Source organism: Vidua macroura, chromosome 12, assembly GCF_024509145.1.
Source record: "Vidua macroura isolate BioBank_ID:100142 chromosome 12, ASM2450914v1, whole genome shotgun sequence".
NCBI lineage: Eukaryota > Metazoa > Chordata > Aves > Passeriformes > Viduidae > Vidua > Vidua macroura.
The window spans coordinates 15,928,953-15,953,845 of record NC_071582.1 but is presented as its reverse complement, the minus strand read 5'-3'; the positions used below and the strand labels follow the sequence as shown (position 1 = coordinate 15,953,845).

The 24,893-nt window shown below is 43.6% G+C and overlaps 1 protein-coding gene across 2 annotated transcripts in view; it reads right to left on the bottom strand.

Moving 5' to 3' along the window:
• Window positions 1-3,699: 3,699 nt before the first annotated feature.
• The window catches only part of SV2B (synaptic vesicle glycoprotein 2B), a 67,774-nt gene continuing 46,580 nt past the window's right edge, over window positions 3,700-24,893 (bottom strand). For both annotated transcript variants that reach the window (XM_053988665.1, XM_053988666.1), the window contains exons 3-13: window positions 23,606-23,786; window positions 22,834-22,985; window positions 20,929-21,062; window positions 20,132-20,221; window positions 17,918-18,028; window positions 16,731-16,819; window positions 15,844-16,008; window positions 13,192-13,325; window positions 12,262-12,462; window positions 9,847-10,006; window positions 3,700-8,825 (exon numbers count right to left, since the gene is read on the bottom strand). In XM_053988665.1, the coding sequence (XP_053844640.1) occupies window positions 8,642-8,825; window positions 9,847-10,006; window positions 12,262-12,462; window positions 13,192-13,325; window positions 15,844-16,008; window positions 16,731-16,819; window positions 17,918-18,028; window positions 20,132-20,221; window positions 20,929-21,062; window positions 22,834-22,985; window positions 23,606-23,786 (1,601 nt within the window). In that variant the 3' untranslated portion in view covers window positions 3,700-8,641. The remainder of the gene's footprint in view (window positions 8,826-9,846; window positions 10,007-12,261; window positions 12,463-13,191; window positions 13,326-15,843; window positions 16,009-16,730; window positions 16,820-17,917; window positions 18,029-20,131; window positions 20,222-20,928; window positions 21,063-22,833; window positions 22,986-23,605; window positions 23,787-24,893) is intronic.

Below are 24,893 nucleotides of genomic sequence, written 5' to 3'. Positions count from 1 at the left end.
GATGTGTTTTGGAGGGCTGAGTACAATATTCTTTTCCCATTCTGAAGCAGACAATTTCAAGGCTAAGAAAGGGCTCCCTCTGGAGAAATCTCACCAACTTCTTCTGAAACCCCAGGACAGGAGCGGCTCCTGCTCCTGTCTCTCCACTGCTGGACAGGCTGCAGCCCTGGGAAGTCACGTCCTGCCTGGGGTGTCTCTTTACTGTGCCAGGGTAACAAAAGCAAGGAATGAAGACACTTGAGATCTGGCTTTGGTTTCCTTGCTATTAGCTCTGTTTGTATTTACTGAGTAGCTCTTTTGTTTATTTTCTAGAGGGAAGGAAAAGTTTTCCAGGGAATTCTAAACTTGTGGTTCTCAGAGGGAAAACATCAACACAAAATCCATGGTGGACCTCAGCTGTATCCAGGTGTGGCAGGAGTGAGCTCCTAAGGCTGGGGTAAAGCCCTGCTTAAGAGGATCACAAGCCTCAGGCTGGGCTCTGTAGGTTCTGGAAGCTGTGGGCAGGAGAGCTGCAATGTTGATTTTAGTTGGTTAATTCCCATCAGGATCAGAATTCTGATCTGAATCATCCATATAGGGAAAACATCGAGGGTTTGCGGCCTCAGGTTGTTTTGAGGTGATAAGCAAAGCACTTAGAAATATCTGTGTTGTCCCCTGCCTTACATTCCTCATACAGAGATTTGGGAGGGTTCTCACCAAACCACTCTGTGGTGAGACTTCTCCTTTTATTAGCCCAAATTTTAACTGCAGAAGGTTCTGCCTTCTGGAGAAGGAGGAACTTATGGGACAATGTTGGTGACATCTTGTCATGATTAGCTGGGCTGGAGACCTTGTCTACAAAGCCCATCCCTACAGCATCTCAGCAGGCGGCCCCAGGAGGCACCACTGGTGCAGCCCCACTCAGAGCCCGGCAGGTAAGGCACTGCCCAGTCCACAGCTTTTCTCCTCTGACTGCAGTCTCACCACATTGCTACAAAGAATCTATATCTCCCCTGGAAAACTTTCAGGTTGTGCAGGCTGAGAAAGCTTGAAAACCATTGCACTAGCCTACTGAAGCAGAAATCCTTATTTTCTCCCCCATAATTACGTTTGCTTTGCTTCAGGTTTTGCATTCCAAAAGCTTTGGCATTAGTCAGCACCGTTTGTTCCCTAAACTTTTGAGTCACTGCTTTTTTTGTGACCTCCTTTTCCCTGATTTCGCTGAGGGTCAGAGCCCTGTGAGCTGTATCTGATGGCACTGCTGCAGCACCTTGTCTGTCTGAAGGGGGTCCTGGGCACAGCCTCCAGCAGTTACTGGTGAGCAGAGACCAGTCAGTGTTGTGGGCAACTGCTGCCATCTCCTGGTCTTTCAATCCCCCAAAAAGCTTGGGCATCACCAGTAAGGTCAAGCTCAATAATTTAGTTTTACATATAAGTGCATGCATGTGTATATATGTGTACGTAGGTATATACACACACATATTTTTATAGGTGAAAAAAGAAGTGCTGAACAATAAATTTAAATCTGACTTCTATTATTATTTTCAAATGGTACTATGTGGATTAGTGCAGTAATAACTCTGTACACTTAAAAACTGTATATAATCCCATAAACCGTTTGCATTGGCCAGGGTAGCTGAAAGTTCTTCAGCTAATTCTCTTTGCTTACTGAGAATGGTGGAAAAAATATTTTGATAGTTTTTTTCTGGTTTATAATCACCTGCTCACAAAAACAAAACAAAAAAAACCCCAAAAAACCAAAAAAAAACCCCAACCTTGTCTGAGAAGGACAGACTTACTTAGTGTCAGCCCCAAAATCATACCATGGTTTGTGCTTTGGCAGGGTGCTCAGTCTCCAGCAATTTCTGCCCCGAGCTGGAAAAAACAGGGCTCCATTTCCCACCCACAAGGACCTGGCCAAATTTTGTCCTTCCCTTGTCTTTTCAACAAATGTGAACTCAGATTGCCAAGTTTGATCTCTACATTTAAAGTCCCCAAATTAGGATCTGAGATACAGGAGCACTGGTAACATGATTTGCCATCTTACCATAACCTGACTCATATCACAGTCCTAATATGAAGCCACTTCACAATTCAGAAGCATCATTCAGACCTATTGCTGGATTTTATGGCTGCTAAGAATGCCATCATCCCCAGCTTTCTTCCTCCACCAGGTAACCTTCTGTGACAGCTTGGATGAACTTGCACATCCAGGGAATCTGGGTCATTTATTAGTAGCTAGGAGAATCTGTGCCAGAAAAGCCACATGATGAAAATGAGATGGTCAGGGCAGCAACATCAATATGGAAAAGCAGGAGCACAGAGTTGCAAAGGTTTTCTTACCAACCAGTCCATCCTATGTGATCTCAGGCAGACGTGTCACATAATCCTGCCTTTAAATTCCCTGTGCCCTACTTTAAAATTAGTCAGGGGTTTTTATGCACTGTTTTCATCAGCAACCCTGCCTGAACATTCAAATATGGGATTTTTGTGCTTACTGAGACTTCAGCCTTATGCAGAATGTCAACTAGCCTGGAGTAAGAATGACTCAAAAACACCTGCAAGGCTTTCAGAGCAAATCTCTGACCTTTATCTAAAAACTCACTTTGTAGAAAATGCTTTCTGATGGTGTTTGCTGATGCACGTTTTCCTACAGGCCAAACACACAGAAGGGCTCAGGGAAGGTTGACTCCATAGCTCTGTACTCTGCAGCTGGACAGGAGCTTTGCAAAGTTCACAGCTGGCAGCTCCCACCTGAGATCCGTCCTTACTGATTCCCACCTGAGATCCGTCCTTACTGATTCCCACCTGAGACCATCCTTGCCAACCCCAGAGTGCTGCTGGCTCTGATTCACCCAGTGGAACCCCAGCCCAGACAGGTCCTATGGGACCCAGCTGAACCCAGGCTGAGGGAAAATGCTGGTTTAGTCCCCTGATGGTGGAAATACCTTCATGGTTTCATTATTACATTTCCAATCTCTCTGGCTCTTTATCTCTCATTTTAATATTACCTTTGGCATGTTGCAGTGGATGTGATGTGTGATCAATGATTTACCCAACAGCTTTTCAGCACTTAAATTTATTAACAACAAGAGGGAGCTGACTCAAATCAAAACCCTTTAGTGGGCCTAGGACAAGTGGGATTACTGCATTTTATTTTCTACATAAAGAAATTCTTGCATAAGCCCTATAGTCTGGCAGCCAGCCTCCACTGCTTGTGCCATGAGCTCTTTTCCTATACAGTTGCTGTTGTCTGTATCACTGCTCTGAAAGCATGGCCTGGACAGTTAGATATATACAAAGAGCTGCAAATAAAAAGAAAGAGCTCACAACCCTAGAAATGCATCCGAGAAGGGAGTATACTGTGGTCAAATGGTGTGCCAAGCCTCAAAAGCAATGCTTCTTTGGGGATGCGTTCTTGTTGCAAAGCAGAGTTTAGCTTTTTGGTCTTGCACAGCATTTGAAGATATTTTGTGCTTCTTCCTACCAGAAAATTTCTCAGGGTAAAGATTTTCTCATGTCCTGTGTTTGGAAGTCCACGGTGTGAAAGGATTGTGATAGAAGGCAGACTAAATTGAGTTGGGATTGTATAAAAGAAGGAGGATGAACAAGTAGCAAACATCAAAGAAAGCCCCTACAGTGTCGGGGTACAAAGTTACCCAGTGGAGCCCTTGTGAAAAGGCTCAAAAAGTTCATTAAACTCAAACACTACAAGAGCCATTCTTTTTCTTCCAGCCTTTTAATGTGACAGAGAGAACGAAAACAAAGTCCATTGGAACAGCTGCAATTTCCAGTGACAACCAGACACAGATCAAATAAAAAAATAAAAGAAGGTTTTAAATGAAGAAAAGGAACCAAGGGACTGGAATTGGCTATTTCACACACAGAGCTGACAGAACATCTAAATGAAACTTTCCATTAAAGCACAACACCAGGTGTTATTTACAGTGGGACTTGCAGTGTGTGTACATTTATACAGCACTAGCATCACATACAGCAAAGAAATTAATTTAAGTTTGTTTCCTTCACAGTTCCCAGGCTTGATTCTTCCTAAAAGCAGCATTTGCTAATATAAGGGTAGGAAACTGAGGGAGAAACTTAATGCAAAATAAAATACATAGGGCTCAAATCTACATAAAACTAAAAATATCCTCTCAGGTTTTGTGACTCCTTTGGAAAGTCAAAGGACATAAACAGGGAATATAAAAGGATCTAGGGCCTCCTTAAGAGCATCAGAGTATACTCTGCTGTTGGAGGTCTCAAAGCAGGACCTGGAAGGGACCTGGAATCTGCAGAAAGCTCAGCTCCATGCAGTCCTGCTCTGTGCCCTTGTGTGAAGGCAGCCTTGGGGCTGGACCACTCCCAGGCTCAGGAAACATCCCTCAGTGCCTCTCCAGTATCACTGAAGGACATCAGGATGTGCCTGAGCACTTCCCAGTGTGCAGAACCTCTGGCACTGGATATGGGTTTTCCAAGACTGACCCTTTTCATAGTCCAGAAGATCCCATACACCACCGTTTGTAAGTCCCATAGCATTTCAAGGAATTTCGAAGAGTGATGTTGGTATGGACAAGGAGGGGATCACCCCACCCAGCACAAGCTGCAGCCACCTCCTCTAAGATGTAGCAGAGCCAAAGGCAGTAACAGGAGCTGTCCTGAACAACTGGAGTAAATAAATCACAATACCACAACCTGTTAAATCAACAGGGAATACATGGAGGCAGAACTCTTATTGTAATTCCACTGGTCTTTAATAATAGCATCAACAGTGCTTGGTGTTCCAAGAAAAGGTTGTGTCTGCATGCTCAGAAATTCAGCAATGGTCTCCTCCCTCTACAGTGCTGTAGAGCTGAAAACACAGAGCCACAGCAGGCCAGTTTGGGGTCCCTAGACTCACCTTTCCCATGCCACAATGTCCCTGGCTAAGTGGCTGGCCTGCTGTGCCATACATGCATGAGGAGATCCAGGTGTCCTCTAGAAGAGACCTTTGGGATTTAAGGCAAGTCCCCTGCCTTGGTCCTCTGTGTTGCAGTGAAGTTCACAAATCCTTGGAAATGGTGATGTGCAGAGACCATCAGGGGACCTGTGGCCAGCAGATTTCTCCATGGATGGTCCAGTGTATCCAAGACAGAGACAGTTCCCTGTGACAGACGTGGGCAGAGGAACTGAGGGAGGAGATGTGCTGGCCCTTGAACAGCAGGGGCAATGCTGATTTTACAGAAGAAATTGAGCTGAGCCATCAGAAGAGGTGCCTGAGGAGAAATCTTCCCTTGCTTGAGGCTCAAGGATCCATGACTGAGGCTAAGCCTAGCAGGTGGCCAAGGTTTGAAACTGAGCCTAAAACAAACCCCAGCCAATGAAGAGGAGTCTGCACCCAGCTGCTGTTTTGCTCTGGAGAGCAGCAGTGTGACACCTACACTGATTTACACCATGGCAAGGGCAGCAAACAAACTGGGAATATTGACTAACTTGGGAATATTGACTAAGCCTGTCCTCACTGAACTGGGTGGGAGATACCAGCCCAGGAGGCACAAATGCAATGCCTGAGCTGGAGCTGTTGCCCTGGATCTCTCTGTCCCTGAAGAAGCAGGACTGCCCAGGGCAAGTCATCTCCAGCTCAGCACAGGGCCTGGGCAGGGTCCCACACATTCCCTCTGCTTTCGGCTGGGAATAATGGCAATCCATTCAGTCCAACCCTAGGTGTCTCAGCTAGGTGATGGGAGCTCTCCTCAGCTTTTCCTGTCTTCCTTCTCTGCTTGTTGTTGTCCTTTATCTCAGGGTCTCATATGCCAGCTGTGCTGTGAGTTTGCTCTCTCCTGTTAGGTCACAAACTCCTTGGTCAAGTCAGGGGTAGGAGCCCTGTCCCAACACGTGCAATATCCCTGAGCCCTCAAGTGACTGACCCATGGATTTTAGGGGTGCAAAGAATTTCCAGGTGACATTGACAATGAGATCCCAGTGCTCTTTACCTGTTCCCAGCTGGTCTGTGAGGTGAGGTTTAGCCATTTTGTAAGGAAGAAAGGTTTCTAAGACTGGATAATATTTCCTAATATTACCTTGCCATTTCTATCTCCTCATGATTTCAGTTTCTTCCTTCTCTGAAAATTAACAGGGAAGCTTTGCAAAATGAATGATGTCGTTAATGTCACTGCAAAATGTCAATGGAGAACACAAATAGTCAGGTTTGCTGTGAGCGCTGGGTGATATGTAAATAGGAATATTATGCAAAATAAATATTTAGACAAATAGGTTCTAGCTCCTCAGAGCAGCACAAGCAAATAGTCCAGAAAATGAAACAAAATTTCTCCCCCTCTCTCCAGTTGCAATGTGGTAACCAGCAAGCACAGCCCAACAAAATTAATGAAACCTAAAGGTCATGGTGACCTTTTGTGTTAAAATACATATTTAAACTGTTTCTCATCATGCAAAAAGACCAGATATTCCTAGAGAAAAAACCCACATTCTGGGCTGTGATTCTGAACAGAAACTGTGAACTGCTGCCAAAGGACATAATTACATTCACTTCTACCTTAGAGAAGGAACCTTGCTGTTTAGAAGACAAATAAATAAAATAAATAATAATAATAAAAAGCCCTAAGCTACCCATAAAATGAAGAAATGAGGCATAATAAGCTAAGTTATTAGAGCAGCTTGTGATTTCATCAATTTCATAAACTTCAGAATAAAGGTCAAAAATTTCAAACAGTCCATTGTAGCCTAGCTGATCCATGAGTGTTTATCCCTGATTGACACAATGATAAAAGTGATGCTCATTAGAGGCTTTTGCCTCATTGGCAAGGATTTGCTGCTTGTGATCTAACCCTGCTGTGTCTTTCAGCTGCCCCTGCAGCAGCACCATGCTGAGTCCCACAGCTGCAGCCTGGGCTGGCGCTGGTGCCAGCCAGCCTAAGTGCAAGGGGCTGTGCCTGTGCAGCCAAAGGCAGGGGTGTGAGACATCACTCCTGCAGGATTTCAGCCTAGCCTGGCTTGGTTTTCTTAAAAAAAAAATCACCAAAAAAGCAAAAACAAACAAAAGCCAACAAAGAAGATCCAACAAAAGGTAAACGAGAAGATCACCAGCAAAAGTACAAAAGAACATTTTTATGTCACAAAATATCCTGGTTTGACAAATTAGCTGCACTATGTGGTGGTTTCAGACCAATTCTGGTCTGTTGCTGAGCTTGTTGAAAGGGTATAATTAGTGTTGTCTCATCCACTGTGAGCACTGGTGTGTTATTGAACAGGGTGCTTTTCGTTCTGGTTTCCCAAGAAAACACACCCCAAAATACACAACTCACTCTGCCTCTAGGTGCAACAGGACTTAACTCATATGATAAAAAGGGCACATGAATTTCAGAAATGTTCTCCACAGGATATCAAACTAAACTATGCCACTTAATGGGGAATTTAATGTTCTGTACAGTGAAAGCTTGCTGTGTGCATTCCCTGTGTAACAAGTTAAATGGCTTTAAGTAACTGTGCTTACAGTGTTTCAATGAGACCCAAGTATATTATAAAATCAAGCATCATATTCTTCAAATAATATGGCTAAAATGCTGGTAAATTCACAGTTACCATTCTCTAGGTATTAGGCAAAAATCCCCTATTTACACTGGATTATATGTACACATTTGGTTTGTGGAATGCTCCAATATCATATCAATTTCTCCTCTGTGAAAGTTGTAGGGAAAAAACCCTCTTAATCATTATAGAAATATATATTCACAGCCACTAATACATTTAAATATTTGGTATCTGGATGTAAAGAACAAAGTGTCACTAAGTTGGTCATGACTCCTGATAAACTTGAATTACTGGGATTTGTTTCTAGTGCCACTCTTAAAATCCTCTTAAGGGTGCAGAAATTAGAAATCCTAAATTTTAATAGCTGATCACTTCAGTGGGTGTACGTACATTTGCAAGTAGGTGTAAATACATATGTATATATAATTATTTAGATATTTCTCTTCCACAGCAAGAAGGTGTCTAGTGATTCCCTGTGCCCAAGTGAAGACAGTAAAGGGCTTTGAATCTCTGAGTCTTCTGAGACAGCTGAGCACCCACCCTTACATCCTCGAGAAATCAGGGCTCTCACTCTTCCCGGTGGGTGGAGTGGTAATCCCAAAATCAAGACTGCTGAGGCCTCTGGCCACATCTGCAACTCTTCCCCCTGTTGCTGGAGCTCACCTACAGCAGGTTTGTTACCTGCCTCCCCCGGATGCTCTGCGTGTCTGAGCACAGCTGACGTGGCTGGCCAGGGGGTGCTGGGCGGGCAGGGCAGGGTGTCACAGCTGGGCAGAGGCAGGAGGGTCGCGTCTGTCTGTCCTCCCGTGTCACACCCACGCGGGCACAGAGCCGCCGTCTGCGGCTGGTGTCCTTGCAGGGGGATGGACAGGGACAGGGGGGCTCCCAGCATAGGCAGGGTGGAACCCAAGCTCTGCAAGGGGTGTGTGGGGGCTGCATGCACCAGTCGTGGCTGTAATAAGGTCAGGAACGACAGTTTTGTTTAAATCCCTTGCGGGTTCTTCTTTCCCTCTGCCATCTTGCTTTGAGGTACCGACAGAACAGTACAGAAAGAACGTTTGGGGTTTTTCCAGACACAGCTCTTTTCTGCTCTTCTTCTACATCTGCCCCCCCCACAAGCCCCCACGGCCTCTGTTGCTCACATCAGGACCTGTTCTCGAGTCTCTGGCAGGCGCAGAGCGAGCAGGCCACCTCCAACCAGAGCGGAGGAGGCCAGAAGGATGGGAACCACCTTGGTTATCCCTACGAAGGAGGAGAAGATGGAGTTCCCCAGGATGGCACCAAACTTGCAAAGCCCATTGAGGATGCCAAAGGCAGTTGCCCTGTGGGGAGGAAAAGCAGAAAAGCAATGGTTAGGAGGCAGGTTCTGGCACAGCTACAGAAGGTTTGGATGGGTAATTTTGTGAATGCTCCTATGCTGCCCAGGCTACGCTTCTAGCAAGTAAAACTGGGTGGAATAAAGAAGTAGATAAATAGATGCATCTGATTTGCATGTCTGTGTGGATGAGGAGGATGTCTGTGTGCACTCATTTCTCCTTTTCATCTCACCTTCTCACTAGAGTGACCCACTCTAGGGCCCTTGAGTGGCCCATTCTGTCAGCCTTTGCCCTCCCCAAAGACAGCAGGACAAAATTTGCTCTAGATCTCCTCAAAGCCCTTCCAAGGGCTGCCTGGAGTGGGTTGTCACCAGAGAAGCAACCACAGCTCTCCTCTAAAACCTGTTTAACCCATGCCCACTATATTCAACGTACAGTCCCTCTCCTTCATTTTTGGCTTCCCCCAACATTCTGAAAAAGGCAAAAAGGGGCTTATAATGATGTAAGGAAAGATTTAATCTGCAGGACATTGTCCCAAAGTCTCCTGCTCTTCCCCATGTCCGAAATCACTCTGTGTACATGGTTTTCTCCTGGTTTTGGAGGGGAGGGCTGCCCCAGTGATGAGCCATGATGAGAGGATGGGGATGCAGTGTGAAAGGTCAGACCTCCATGCACATCCATGGAAATGACAGAGTACTTCTTTCATCTGGTGCTTTAGAATTAGTTGATCTTTAAGGTCCCTTCCAACCCAAACTATTCTATGATATGATTCTGTGATTCTTTGATTTATCAGCCCATAATTTCCATATGTCCACGTGATCCCTGTGTTCAACCTGCCACGCATGCAGATTTATGCTTGCAAATGTCTGTTCTGACCCAGGATTACACAGCCCTGAAGGACTGGTGAAAGTAAAACAAATAAAAATATACAGCTCCCCCACCTACATGTCTCTAGGGCTGCTTTTTCCGTTGGGAACCAAGAGGACTAGGTAGAGGGTGGAGATTAAAGGAGAAATGTTCTGAGCACCTTTTGTCCGTGGGGTAGAGCTCCACGGTGATGACATCCAGGGCGTTCCAGGCGGCGATGCTGGCCCCGCAGAAGAGGCACTGCCAGCCGATCATCGCCGACTCGCTGTTCCCGAAGAACAGGAAGAAGCAGCACACGGCTGAGATCAGCATCGAGCCGCCTGCAGGGGAAACCAACAGAGAAACGCTGGCACCAGCTTGCCCTGTCCACAGCTGAGCAAATACACTTGTTAAAGATGGCTTTCAAGTGATGGCATTTCATCCCAATAAGAATTAAATCTGTGAGAATGCAAAAACACCTTGATGCTGCCTATCTGTCACTCTCTGATGCTGGAAACCAGCCTGGAAACATTCTCAATGTCCACTTGGTCCTGCTGATAGTCCTGCTCTACAAAGACTATGAAGACAGGCTTTTCCAGGCAGGCTTCCAGCATCTCAGACTTCCAGATGGACCCAGGAAGAGCAGAGGCAAGTAAACATGAAAGTCAATAAGGAGGAAGCATCACTGTGAAGGTTTTCCAACTTGAGTTTCAAGTGATAAGCTTGTGCATTTCATATTGTATTGAAGTCACTTGACACATTTCTAGTCCCAATTAGTTTAATTTACAGTCACTTGTAGGAAGCACTTGAGGTCTCTTTTAATTATAAGAACATCATTAGATTTCATGGCACATTTGCACAGGAGCCATAATTTTATGAACATCACCGAGGGAGAAAGTGAGAGCATTCATGCTCAGTTAGGCACAGTTCAGATTCAGAAATATTAATAGCTACATCACTGCTTTCTACCCCATTGGGAATTTTCAACTGAAAGATGAAATTTGGGAAAAATCAAACTATTTTTCATGAGAATGTTCTATTATCAATGAAATATCTCCATTTATTACCAGAAAAGCAAACAATTTTCTCTGTTGTGTGGTGGTTTTGGAGTCAATTTAGCACCATCCAAAATAATTTGGATGCTGAAGTGTAACTAAAATGCTTCAATTTGGACATTATGTTGCATCTTGCCACTGCAGTGGCCTGCCTATGAAAAGCTGCTGTGCAGGACTGCACGTTCACTTCTCCTCCATGGTACAAGGCCAAGCTACATCCCCACAGTGTGGTGTGGATATTCCCCCTGCTACAAAAGCCCAGCCCAGCACTGGTCACTGTAAGGGCACCAAGAGATCTGCTGTTTTGTACAAGAGAAGGTTTGGCAGGACGTGATAAAAACAAATTGAAGCCCCAGCGAGGCACGTAACACAAAGGAGAAATTCAGTTTTCCTGTTAAGCTGACCAGAAATAATATGTTCGACAGAGTGATACAGGTGGGATGCCAGAAGGCTCTTTCAATTGGAAATTCCATAGTGAAACGTTTCAGTGTGTCATTACTAATTTTTGTCCTGTTCTCTTCTTTTTGCAGGAGAAATAAGCATTTAGGGCTTCAGCTGTCATCTCAATTCCAGATGAAAATGCTGAAATGCTGACATGTTTGCAGGATGGACAATCTGATTCTCATTCAGCTTCCTCTAATTTATTTCTCACGGACCCTCTGGTTTGTTTGGATCCTTTTCAAATTCACCACATGAATGCTCATTTTCCCTCAGTGTAAATTCATGAGCCAGTCATCTTGTTCTACTTTATCCTGTCTGAAGGTGAGGCTGAGCTAAACCTTCTCTCTGTTCTCAGAGGAGAGAGAAGAGCTCAAGAGAGTGTTTCATCCCTTTCCCCTGAGCCACATACCTGATTTTATTACCTTCCTTTGGCTGTCCCTCAGGGCATGATTCCCATATCATGGGATGAAAGCAAGGTCTGAACCTGGAGGCTGCAACATCAGCAATTCCCAAAGTATTCATAAAGCTGATAAGGTGATAACTTGATAACTTATTCTCATGATGCTAAAGGGTGGCTCCTTTCTTGGCTGTGACATGGTCAGTTAATTTACCGTATGGTCTCTGAAGCTGCTTGTGCAATCATTTGAAAATCAGATAAAAACCAAAAGAGGGAACTCCTGGGCTGTCAAGCTGCCACATCAAATAACCTTTGTGAATATTCATTGCTACAAGCAAAATGTTCATTTATTTATACAGAGGCTTTGGACTTCAGCAGCAACTCAACAGGACCAGGAGGTCCTTTTTTAGCTCTGACCCTGATTTACTGAACACTGCAAAAACATGCAGGATTTGACACAAACGGCAAAATTTAAAAATAATACAAAAAGATGTTACAGACACACAGAAAAGCAGGGTGAGGAGGAGGGGAGTAGGTCAGTTGCTCACTGCCATGGATCACCTGCCTCACCCTCCAGTCTTTATCTTTCTGCTCCTTTTGTTTTGGGGATGTCTCATACCCACCAGAGCCATGCCAGCGAGCAGGGCTCTTTGCAGGTGTGTGCTCCACCCTGTCCTGCTCCATCACCCACATCCCCACTCACCAATCATCTTTATCCTCCCAATTTTGTCCATGAGCAGAGCAGAGATGATGTTGCCTGGCAGCACAGACAGGCTGCCCAGGAAGCTGACCAGGTAGATCAGAAAATCATTGTCCTCCTCAAAGTCGATGTGGCAGCCTTCCTTCTCCTTCATGAACGTGCTGTTGATGAGCCTGCAGTTGATGAATTTGTGTTCATAGAGATCTGTGAGGGAAAAAGGCAAAGGCTTGAACCTGCTTGGCCGAACTTTCCTCATACAACAGCAAGGACGAAACCAAAGACCAAGAGAAGTTTCTCATCCAATGGAAATGGCCAGGGAGTATTTATTTAAGTGGAAATTATTAGAGTGGCAAACTCTAGCTGAGTCTTTGGCTCCTGGTAGATGCAAGCTCATACACTCCTTTTATTTGTGGGGTATACTCAGCATACTGAACCAGTATCCCCAGGCCACAAGGACAGGGTAATGCAAGCTTTGGTTTTCATAGCATAATAATTTGTTCTTTATTAGAGTAGAAGTTAAGAGCTTTTTTGGTATTAATTAGTGACTATTTTACTGCTGGTGATCTTCAACTGCTGGTGGCTTGAAATTATATTTTAAGCCAGTTTTACTGAGTAGAGCTGTAAAGTGCTGAGAATTTTGCCATTACTTTAACCTGTCAGGGCCTGAGCACAGAATTTTGCATTTCCCATGCAGCACCCAGAGATACCAGTAACCATGGGGTTAAAATCACTGATGGAGCCACCTGAGGTCTCCCTCCAAATGCATCACACTCCTTTCCCCCAGCATCACTCTCATTACCCAGCAGACACTCAAACACACAGATCCCTACCATCTTTTCTCCCAGAAAGCAGATAAAATAGTTCTAATAAAATAGTTTTCTGATAAAAAAGTTCCTAGTTACAGAGATGACACCACAGCAGGAATCCCATTACCAGTGTTATAAAAGACAGTGGAGATGATGGTGCAGTTTTCAAAGAAGGTCTCACTGGATCTCACATCTTCAAAGTAGCAATCCTCAAATAATGAATCCTCAAATCTCACTTCCTTGAATTTCATGCCAATAAATCTGTGGGGCAGGAAACAGAACTTCACTCTGTGCTTTAAGATATTTTCTACACTGTATAGTGTGCAGTGGCTGTTTCAAGAGATAGAGCACTAATTCTAATTTCTAGTGTCATTTACAGAAAAGGTGTTGCTTGAATGCCTAACTCCTCCAGGTCCTTCTGTGTTTTATTAGGAGGGAAGGGTCTGAAGAGTATTTTTTTAGAAGAGACATGGATCTTTTAGGATTTGTGCAGTTTTTCTATTCCTCAATCACATCTGAGAAAATGTGCTTCTAAAGCTGTGGAGACACAAATCCTCTCATGTTCAGTCCTAGTCTGTCTGAAGAAGACAGAATTCCATTCAATGCAGAACATTTCCTTCATGAGCTGACCTTGCTGCCTTCCTTAGTCTCTCCCTTCCTCCATCATAAATAAAACCAGACATTATCAGGAGCCTATTGAGCCATTTGGTGAAAGGTTTCTGACAGTTGTTTAAACTCAAAGTGATTCTTTAAGTGAAAATGCAGTAGGGATTCTGGAGAGAGTGGGGAGATTATCTGAGTTCTGCTTGTAACCATCTCTGTTTGAGGCTTATTACATATCCTGTAATGAAAACAGATTTCACTAAAAATAATAAACTGTGTCAGGTGATTGATTTCTCCCCTGATGGGAAGTGTGACATGTCTGACCTGGCTGCCTGAAGGATGACACAATATTGATTTACCTGTGAGATTTTGCAGGAACACTGAGAAGATGTATTAGGTAATGCACAGACACGTTTAGAAGATGTAAGGAGCTATTAAGAACAAGCATTATTGCTCAGTTAAAGAGGCCATGACTGTCACCAGATGAAAAAAAGCCTGCTAACATATACTCTGCAGCTTAATTGAATTGAGCAATTTTAACACAGCATAACGTGATGGTTGTTTACACCTTTAAATGAGCACTGCAGGGCTTCTTGACTGAGCCTCCTAACTGAAATTATTAATGCACAAAATACCACAAGATTATTCAAGTGTTTTGCTCCATGTAGAGGGTCTTATAGGTTACAGCAAAACTTAAGCTGTTTTGCATTTACTCAGTGATGTATTTGCCTGTGATGTATTTACTCCTAAAGGCTGTTAAAACCCATTTTTCCCCCTGCAGTTTGCTTTCTTAACACCCAGCTTTAGAAGAGTCAGATAGCAATGGCCTGGTGATCCACGGAGTTTTAGCTCACAGCCAAGGGCTGCAGAGAAAACACAGCTGTAAACCAAACTGAGATAATTTCTGGGCATTACTGCAATTTAGCTTGATGAGGTTTTGAGTATTTGAAATGGAGAGGGCCATGGTGGGAGAATAGTGATTTACATCAAGCTTTATGTCTTCATTCAGCAAGGTGCTGATTATCCTTAATTCTCAATGAAGTTAGTGAAAATTCAGCACCTCCTGTAGGCATAAGAAAAATGTCCCCAGTCCCTAAATTTGACCAACATCCACTTCTCACCACTTTCTCTTGGGGAACAGGAATTGTGGGGCTAGGTTTGCATCATCAAGCTCAGCTCCTTGCTGCAGGGAAGGTGTATGGAAGGACATGAGGACACATGTTGGGGTCCCTCACCAATGTATATCAAATATATAATAAGGAAATGGTTTCTGAGGGGATTGGAACAACCTGGCTGGGCAATGAGATGTAGTTTCAGCTGTGAAGATTAAAACAATGAGTGTTTTGTGTAACATTGAACATGGGGAGGAGCTCCCTCCAGCAAGGCAGCTGGAGCAGCATCCTGTTACGACAATGAGATCACAGAAATTACACAGGGATATTTTTCCTTTCTGTTGGGATTTTGAAAAGTACTAATGGAATGACTAGGATTTGCATTGCTGTGGAACATAGAGTGATTTGGGTCCAAGCTGGATGCAGACAAAAAACAAGTCCAGCCCAAATAGGAGGAAAAAGGGAAGGAAAGCAATGATGTTCTGCTGGAGCAAATGCACTGACTTCATAACACTAAAAGAGAAGGTGACTCACTCATCTGTGGGGAGATAGTGACTGCAGTGGGAGAAGCACCCCAGTATGGCCATGGCCCAGCTTGCCATGGGCTGCAGGATGGAAACTGGGGTAATTCATATAGAGGACTTCAAGAAGAAATAGCTTTTTCTTTTGGAAATACAGCAGCAATTTCATTACCAGTGGCTGCCCAAGCCCAGTAGATGTCAGTGTGGGCTAAGGAAAAAGAAGCCACCTCTGCATCCAGGGCTGCCCAGCACAGCCAGGTGGGCACTTGCTGCCCTGATCCCAACACAGGGTTGCTGGAAGCAGGACTCCTCACAGGCATCCTCTAGGTTCTGCAGAAGTCAGTGACAGAGGCAAAGTAGGAAAAAAAAAGGATTAAAATGATATTTTCTGTCAAAAACTGCCTCTGGGACTTCAGAGATTTAGATTGAGTGTCCAAAAGAACACCAGAGAAGTTCAAGTTGATGGAAAATGGAAAAGAAAGAAAGAGCTTTCTAGAAATTTATTTCAGTTTGAATACATCAAAGCAAATTCTGTTCACTTACTTGTCATTCCTGTATTCCCCATTTCTATGGATCTGGTTTTCCAGGGTGAAATTAAAGGTGAAATGGGACACTTCTTCCTCATCAAAGATCTTCACTCGGGATTCATATGCCTCATCTTGGAAATAGCGGATCATGTCAGGGAACCAGACAATAAGGCCATAGTAACTGCAGCAGGATTGGGAGACACATCAGGGACACAAGATTCTTCCAAGGATCTACTTCACAGCTTGTAAAAGTGTTAAACTCCAAATGTGAATGCATGTCTGACACAAATTCTTGCTCATTTCTGACACGGGACTGAGCAAAGTGTTTCTGCACTCTGAGCACCCTGCTGATCTCAGAAGTATGTTGGTCCATTCCCTTTCACTTGAAGCAGGACAATTCATTTCAGTTCCCCTTGGCTGGGGAATAAAGAAATGTGCTAACCTTGCTACCCATTAAATTAGCAGAGAAGAAACAAATTGGGCAGATTTCTGTAAGTGTGCAGTTCAAGTGAGAATTAGACAAAATTTACCTGGATTTAGACTCACCTGAGTCGTTTTGATCCAGACTAAGGAACAGCTGAGAGTCTGGTAGGGCTGTGTCTTTTTTTTTTTTTTTTTTTTTTTTTGTGTGTGTGTGGACAAGATCAAATGAAAGATCTAAAGGTGAGAATGTCAATCTATTTCTGTGCTACCAACCACTTCTCAAGTCCTGATTTGTTCAAAGCACCTTGTACTTCATATAAAGCAATCAGGTTGATCAATATTTGTAGGAGAGCAAGGATTAGTTGACAAAGACTCTTTAAGATAAGACCAGGATTAGTTTATTTACATGTGTAAATAACTATTCAGACTCTGAATAGTGCTTTGGTTTCCTGAAAAAATATAAAGATGTATCTTCCTTACCTTAAGGCCATTGTAAACCAAACCACAGCCAGCATCAGTGTGTTCATCCTGTACTGGGCTGTTAAACAATATAGCACATTGTCCCAGACCTACAAATACACAAGAAGGAATTAGCTGCCAGGACACCCCTGCAGACACTTGACAGCTTAATTTCTAAGTGCATCATAAACCTAAAGTCAGAAAAATGGGTTCATTAGGGGAAGGTTAGATGTGTGGCTTATATTCAGTGTTTTTTCAAAATTGTATTTATTGAGTAAATGGCTCACAAAAAAATCACTTATTCAGCTCAGTGCCAGAGTACTTGATCTGAGCCCTCTGTAATGAGCTGGAGTGCATGATTAGGGCTGGGTATGAGACAGTGTCTCTCTCAGGTTACATCAGCAAATGTGGATGTGAGATTGTTCTCAGATCTCTGACAACTATCTTTTCAAATACATGTATGGTGTCAGGAGTGCTTTCAAACTGAGATCGAAAGCTCTCCGAAGAGCAAAACCCCAAACACAGCTGTTACCTTAGGAGGTATAAGATGAAATCAGGTAGGGATGAAGCCAAGCAGGAGGCAAACCAAGATCTGCTCTTGACTCATTGCAGAAAATGCTGCCAAGAACAGGAGGGGATGTAGCTTCTCAAGCTCTTATCTAGCCACTATATAGTAATAGTATAGCACCTGCATTGCTATTAATTAAGAAGAACTTTATTTTCAGCTCATCCTTCAAGATAGAAGTTCTAGCAAGGTTTTCCACAGTCCTACATGGGCATTAGGTGAGCAGCATAGCAGGTGTGAAAGTTTAAATTAGCCTAGGAGACATTATAACATTCTTAGAAACTTGGTCTCAGCAGGAACAAAGAGCAAACACTTTCTGCCTCCACTGCAGATGGTAATTTCACTTAGGCCTGGGGAGAGAGCATCAATATTTATCTGCTCAGGAGGAGAGCCAAGTGCTTGGAGCTGTGGCTGCTCCTGGAAGCTCTGCACTGCTGGATGACAGTGATGCTCAAAGGGGCATTTTGGGGTCTGGATGGCAGCTTGGCAGCTTGCAGGTGCACACATCTGCACTGAAAGTGCAGTCAGATTACAGATCTTTGCAAAAACTAGATTTTCTGAGGTGGAGTCAGGATTTCAAGGTACAATGACCTGAAGTAAAGAGGCACTGGAGCACTGTGTGAAGTTTTTCTCTTCTCCTTACCTGTTTTAAAGTAGTTGTGATTCTGACCAGCCACCGCTGGTACCAGGTCCCTGTTGAGCTCTGGATTTCAATAAATTCATCTACTTGCTTTGGAGTTTTGATATAGGAAACCTGGAGAAAAAGGGAAAAGAAAAAACATTGGACTGCTGATTCTAGAATTGACCTTGGGTGGATTTAAATTCCACTGTCTTCTGGGCAATGTTTCTACCTAATAACTCCTATTATTTTTTCCTTGAAAGTTAGCATTAGCAATTGAACTCATTGATTTAATTACAGCAAGAGACTATTAAAAGAAATAAGCCTTGCTTCTTTCTTTTCATCCATCCCTTCATCTTCTCTCTCTCTTCTTCCATGAAATAAAGTACATAATGTCCATTTCAATCTTTCATTTGCTGTTTAATGTGCCTGTATACTACCTTATTTCTCTATCTTCAGATTCACACTACAAATTAGGACTCAGAAAGCACAGTAAAAATTATCTCCAAGATCAGCCACTTGTATCCAAACTGTGTCCTCATGATTTCATTCTTCTAAGACAACTAGCAGGAATATTTCTCATTCAATGTCTTCTAAATAGCACTGACAGAACTTCTATGACAAATAAATGTGTAGATGTGAATCTTTGCAGCTGAAAATGTATTCTGCCATCAAGTGAGCCCACACAGTGCAATCAGTTTGTTTCACCAAAATAATCTGAATTTTCACTGCTGAATACCTGGAAAACTTACTCAGGAAAACTTATAAATGTATACCAATAAATATTTGCTTAGTAAATTCATTTAAAGAACATATTCAAGGAAAACAGAACTGTTTGTAAACACATGGAGGAGGTGAAAATCTGCTGAATAAATTTCTGAGTGTGAACGAGCGCCTTGGCTCAGCTGTGGAGTCTCCACATTCCTCTTCCTGGCACCAATTAAATGTCAGATCTGGGAACTGTCCCGTACAGGCTGACTCACCACAAACTGACAACTTCTGGCCTGTCAGAAAAGCACAAACGCTGGCAGTTTGTGCACACCAGGAGCACTGATCACCCTCCTGTGCCAGCGGGTGTCAGAACATCTCGGCTCAGGCGGTGCCTCGAGGGGCGATGCCGAGCTCAGCTCCGCTGCAGTCATGACTCTGCTGCGTGGAGTAACGAGCACTAATGGAGGCTGTACAGCTGCTCCTTCATTCTCCTACTCAGCTCAGACTCTCACAGTGCCCTACTTTGTGAGATATATATATATATATTTATATATATTTATATTTGAGCTTCATTTCCCAGCTCAGCAATATAGCAAAGCCAGTGATGGATTTGAAGAAAATGTCTCTCTCACCTTTGCTATCAGGGCTTGCATTACTCAAATGGTTGGTAGCCTAAAAATAACACATGCTCATTAAGATCCTACATGAACCTGCATGCAATTATCATGCTCAGATATGAAATTTTATTTTCCTCAAAGGATCACTCCCAAGGGGCACAGTCTCCTGACAACCCCTCTGAACATGGAGTATTGCTCTCCTTCTTGATCAAAAATACATGTTTCACACACAAGTGTATTTCCTTTTTCCCCATCATTTAAAAGCATGTGCGCTCTCATCTTTAAAAGAATAAATCAAGAGTTCTTCCCTGGCTGGCTCACCAGGATTGTAACACTGAATTATAGTAATTTGCAGCTAACCCCAGCATAAGCCTTTCCTCTGATTTCACTGTTAATGACTCCGCTGGTGTGACCTTTTTCACAACAAGCAGCAGACCAATGAGTAACAGCCACTCATCCCACTTTCCCTTGGAGAGATTAAAGACTGGATATGAGGCAGGTGGAGTTTGGAAAGCTCATTAGAAAGTATATGAAGTTTAATTAGACTTTGATTAGAAGCCAGAATGGAGAAAGGAGTGACTCAGGTCTCCCACATGGCTAATATGTCTCTTATTTTGTTTTAGTCTCTTAGAGCAAGCCAATTAAACACGTGCATAATTGAGAAATCACTGGTCTAAAGGATGTAACACCAGGAATGAAGAGTACTCGCTGCAATTGACAGACTTGACTAATCTTGGAAAAACAGACTGGCATCTAAGTTTAAACACACAAAATGTTTCTCACAGTCCTTTTTCTGGTTGCTGGGGGAGAGATTACATTGATAGAGTCCCAAGGAGAAATAAAGTCGTGCTGTGCTGCACTAAGGAGGGTATGTCCAGCTTTTCTTAACCAATGGCTTTGCTCAACTCACCGTAAACACCCTCTCTGGCTCGCCCTTGGCCCGCATGTTGGTGTCATGAACTTGCTTGAGTATCATCCAAGCTTCATCATGTTTACCAATCTGAAAACGCCAAAGAGAAGGAAAGCAAGTGAGAAAGCAATTCTAGAGGTCCAGCATAGCAGAGAATCACACAGACAGCCTGGGCTGCATGAAACCCAAAGAGCTGAAAGCATGCTTGGTATTCACAGAGTGCAGCACCTCTGTGCTGGAGAAAGGAATTGTCCTAAAACTGCCTGAGGCAGAAAAGGGGTCAGGGATAGAGCTTTAAAAACAGATGAAAGAGGAGATGGATGAGGAGAACTGGACTCTCATCCCAACTCTGCTGAAGACTTGCAAGGTTGAACTATGTATTGCTACATTTCCCATCTGTGAAGTGGAGATACAGAATACTTGCTTAAGATTTCTGAGGTTTAAGTATTTTACTCAGTGAAATGTATTTTACCCTTTGCTCTACTACCAGGATTCAGTAGTTCCATGCCCAAACTCTGTGAAATGTTTTCAAAGTGCCTTTGTTGGACATATAAAATTCCCATCTCTCACTACCTTCCTTCTGTACCCCATCTGGCAGTGACACACTAATCATCAGTGATTGACCCCACAGTCTGCAATCTTTGGGGTTCAAGCAGTCTGTGGAGCTGCTGTAGACACACAGGAGTGGCTTTGCCTCTGAGCTTGTGCTCTGTGTGTTTGATGGGACAAAGAAAGACAGACAGTGACACATTAGGGACCTGCCATCCTCTGCAGATATCAGAGATGAATCATCTTACCTCCAGCAAAAACCGTGGGCTTTCAGGCATGAATTTCAGCGCCACCAGGGAGGCGATACAGGGCAGAGCGCACACGAGTACAAAGACTCTCCAGCTGTGGAAATGGTACTTGGTTCCCATACTGAACCCCCAGCCTGGAAACAGCAAGAGCCAACACGTAAAAATACTGACCAGGAATTCTGAGTTTTTCTCAGCTGGTGCAGCTCAGAACTTTGCAGCTCTGAATGACATGAGGAGAGGTTGAAAGTTTGCTATTCTTAGTACTGGTGGCTCTTGGAGGCATGCTCAGTGGATAGCAGCAAGTTCATGTTCATTACAGAAACTGGAGCATGCTCAGGCTCTGCCTTTTAAAATCCTTCTTTTATCTTTGAATTTAGAAATCACCTAGTGATAGGAACTGCTCAGAGCAGCTGTAGGCAAGTAAGGCTGGAAAATGGTGCAGGAATAAGGGCCACAATTGATCACTTCTCATTAAATCTCTGATCTGAGAGACACAGTAGAGACGGCTTCTTTCCATCTCCTACATCACATGTGTATTTCACATTTCATGGAAGTGAGCAAGAAAAGCAAGTTTATTTTTTTTCCAGACCTACAAAACCTGAGCTGGGGTTCAAACTTAAAAACATCAAAATCCTAATCCTGCATTTGAGATGCCCCCTCTCCTGCTTTTTTCCTGGTATTTGACCAAGTTAGGTAGTCCCCTGCTAAGAACTGGAAAGTACAGCCTCATTCTCTTACATTGCTCCATTCACTCTCCCTAGGCTCAAATTTATTTTTTATTTTTTTCTTTAAAAAAAATTATTCACGTAATAAGGAGATCATCAAGAAATGGGTTTTGCAGAGGCCTCATCTGAGCCAGTCATGTTGTTCTAATGATTTCACAAAGTTCCAAAAGAGTAGGTGGAACACTGGAAATCAAAAAAGAAGCTAGAAAAACACAATATTAAAAAGTAATCTGAAAAATAATTGTAATGTAAATATCTAAGGGCTTTCAAAACCAAATGTTGTTGCAAGTATTTCTACCTGAAACCACTGCAGTAAGTTTGCCTATTTTTTCCAACAGTGTCTGTCATGTCAATCAAAAGCATGAATATTTCTTTATACCAAATGTGCTTTAAATGTGCTAAAAATAAAATAATGGATAGGTAAATGTTAGTGGTTTCCTTTGTGGGTTTTGTGAACTGTCCTACTTTCCTCAAACAGGATTTTGCAAACAGCTGGTGTCACTGAACACTGGGGGAATTAATCTTTTCCAGTGGAAATTTGCTTCTGATGTTTTCCTAGGTTATATACAAAAGTTACAAGGAATTCCATGTGACATGCAGACTTCACTTCTCAGAGCACAAGTAAATTTCAGTTTATAGCCATCTATTTTTTCATTCCCACTTCCAGTTGAGGACAGGGAACCCATTCCACTCCTGCATCCACTTAGGTGAAGTCAGATGTGACTTCAAACCATCACATGCTGGGCAGATGTGTTCCCAGGTACACAGCCCTGACAGTGTGGACACTTGGCTAAGGGAAAGCACATGTGCTATCCTCACTGCTATCATTCACAGCATCTAGTAATTTCCTGATTAAATTTGCTTATTTTTTATAACTGGATCCATTTTTGCAATATAATCTCCGTCAATATTTTCCCTGAATGAGCTGACATTTAGGTTAAGAGCTCAGGCTCCAGCAGTGTAATTCAAGGGATGCATTTTAGGCTTTAGATGGAAAGCAGCCCCATCCAGCCTTAGTATCCATCAGTCAATCGTGCAGTCAGTTTATGAGACCTTCTGTGAGCACTTCAGGTATCTATTATTTTCAGTGATATTTATGCTGGGATGTGTAAGAATTGTCACTACCTGTGCAAGGGTTTGGGGAGGTGTAGTGGTGTAGAAATTCAAAAGCACGAATTACCGTAATGTGGGATGATGCTCCAGGCCATTGCTGAAGCATAAATGCCACCAATCATCCAGAACATGCAAAGCCAGCTCAGGTGTTCCCCCCTCTTCTCACGAGACAGGAATTCAGAGAAATAGGCAAACACGATGGGGAGGGTGCCCCCAATACTGAGGAGAAAAAACGGCACATGAGAAAAATGAGAGTCTGCTTCAATGTCTTTGTGGTTAGGATTGCATGTTTAATGAGGGAAGGTCACACTCACAGATGGGCTGCTCAGAAGTGGGACTTGAAGGAAAAATGCAAATCTCTCTTTGGCTGCATTGGTCTTAGACATCAAAGATGAGCAAGATCCTTCTCAGGCTCTAAAAGCTGAATTTTCTGTTGTTTGTACAAACCCAGAGTAATACTCTGTTCTTCACTTAAACATCTTCTCTTGTTATTTAATGATCATTCATTTTAGGGAGGCAAAATACAGGCAGCGAATGGGAACTGCTGAGGGTCTCATTGGAGGCCTTGGAGGTGGGCATTTTTCAGTCTCACCCACATTTCTGCACAATTTGGGCAGTACCAGAAGAACATCAATGACCAAACTTTCCCACCATTACAGCTCTAAGGGTCAAGAGTGAGGTAACACAGCCACACGTCCCAAATGGCAATGCCATCCCGGCTGGGTACCAGGGATGCATCTCCTGAGCACCTTTCCTTGTCCCACCCCACACACCCACACTGCCCAGCTGTGCTGGGGCTTCTCCAGGCCAGGGCCCAGAGGTATTCACCAGGTACCCACCCGAGGCCTGAGATAAGGCGGCAGAAAAGGAAGAATCCGTATCCCTGGACGAAGGAGGAGAGGAACGCGAAGGCAGCATTGATTGCAAGTGATATGATGAGGCATTGCTTTCTTCCCAGTTTGTCAGCGAGGCCACCCAGCAAGACAGCCCCCACCATCATTCCTAAGTAGACTATCAAGCCTGGAAGTGAGAGAGACAGTCAGGTGGTTAACAGAGTGGAAATAGTACACAGTAGAAGCAGATTTGAGAGTGCCCCTGTGGCAGCTGATGTCGTCCTGGCATACTGTGCAATAAAGCAGAGATACTCCTAACCACCCCAAATCTCAGATGCCAGAAACTCTGCCCATTGCCAGGACAGCAATTTTCCCATCTCGTGCCTGAGAGCTTGCATCACTTCAGGCAATATGGACATACCCTCATTTGACCAGACCCACATCTTTCCTTCCCAACCTCGCTGCTCACATATCCCCTGCACGTAAGCAATGGCCAGGCATAAGCAGCTTAGGATGCACGTGTCCCAGCTATGTGCCACCAACAATACAACAGAAGTCTGATGTCTTAACTCCTCTGACCCCCCTGAGTGCAGTGGGATGGAGGATGTGTAGGGAGAGGCTCTGTCAGGCTTCTGTTTATGCTCAGAAAGCTGTGAGAGCAGAGAGACTGATGAAGAACAGCTGAATCTCTTTGCAATGTTTCATCTCTTTCACTCTCTGCTTTTCCCAGCTGTATCTGAAAGGATCAGTCTGTTACCCAGACTCACCTCATGTAGCTCAGCTACTTCCTTCCTTACTGAGCCAAGATCTGGTGTCTAACTAAAGGACAGCTTACTCAAGAGTGCAGTCTTCATCTGAAAATTTCAGAAGGGAGAATCTGAGGCCTGTCTGGACAGTTTGCTCTATAGAGTTATCTCTCTAACATTGTTAAGAAAGATGGATTCTTCTTTTTAACCTGACTTCACTAGATTTTCTGCTATGGGGTCCTCAAAGACAGTCTCAGTGACTCATTTAGTGCCAGGCTGAATAGGAGAGAAAGAGTTTCCACCCTAGGTAGTCTGCCTGTACCCTGCTCAGTTTTTTGCTTGCCACTATCCTGGAGAACATGGCAGTTGTCCTTTGTTCTTCTACTGCCACTGCTGCAGGAGGGCCACAGATTTTATTGCCTTTTGCTTCATGCAGGTACCAGTGTAAATAACACTAGTTCATAATGCTCAAAGGTTCCGGAATATATTTTTTCATTTATTTTATTTCCTTTCCAGATGTAGTTCAGAAGAAATTGGTTGCAACCTCA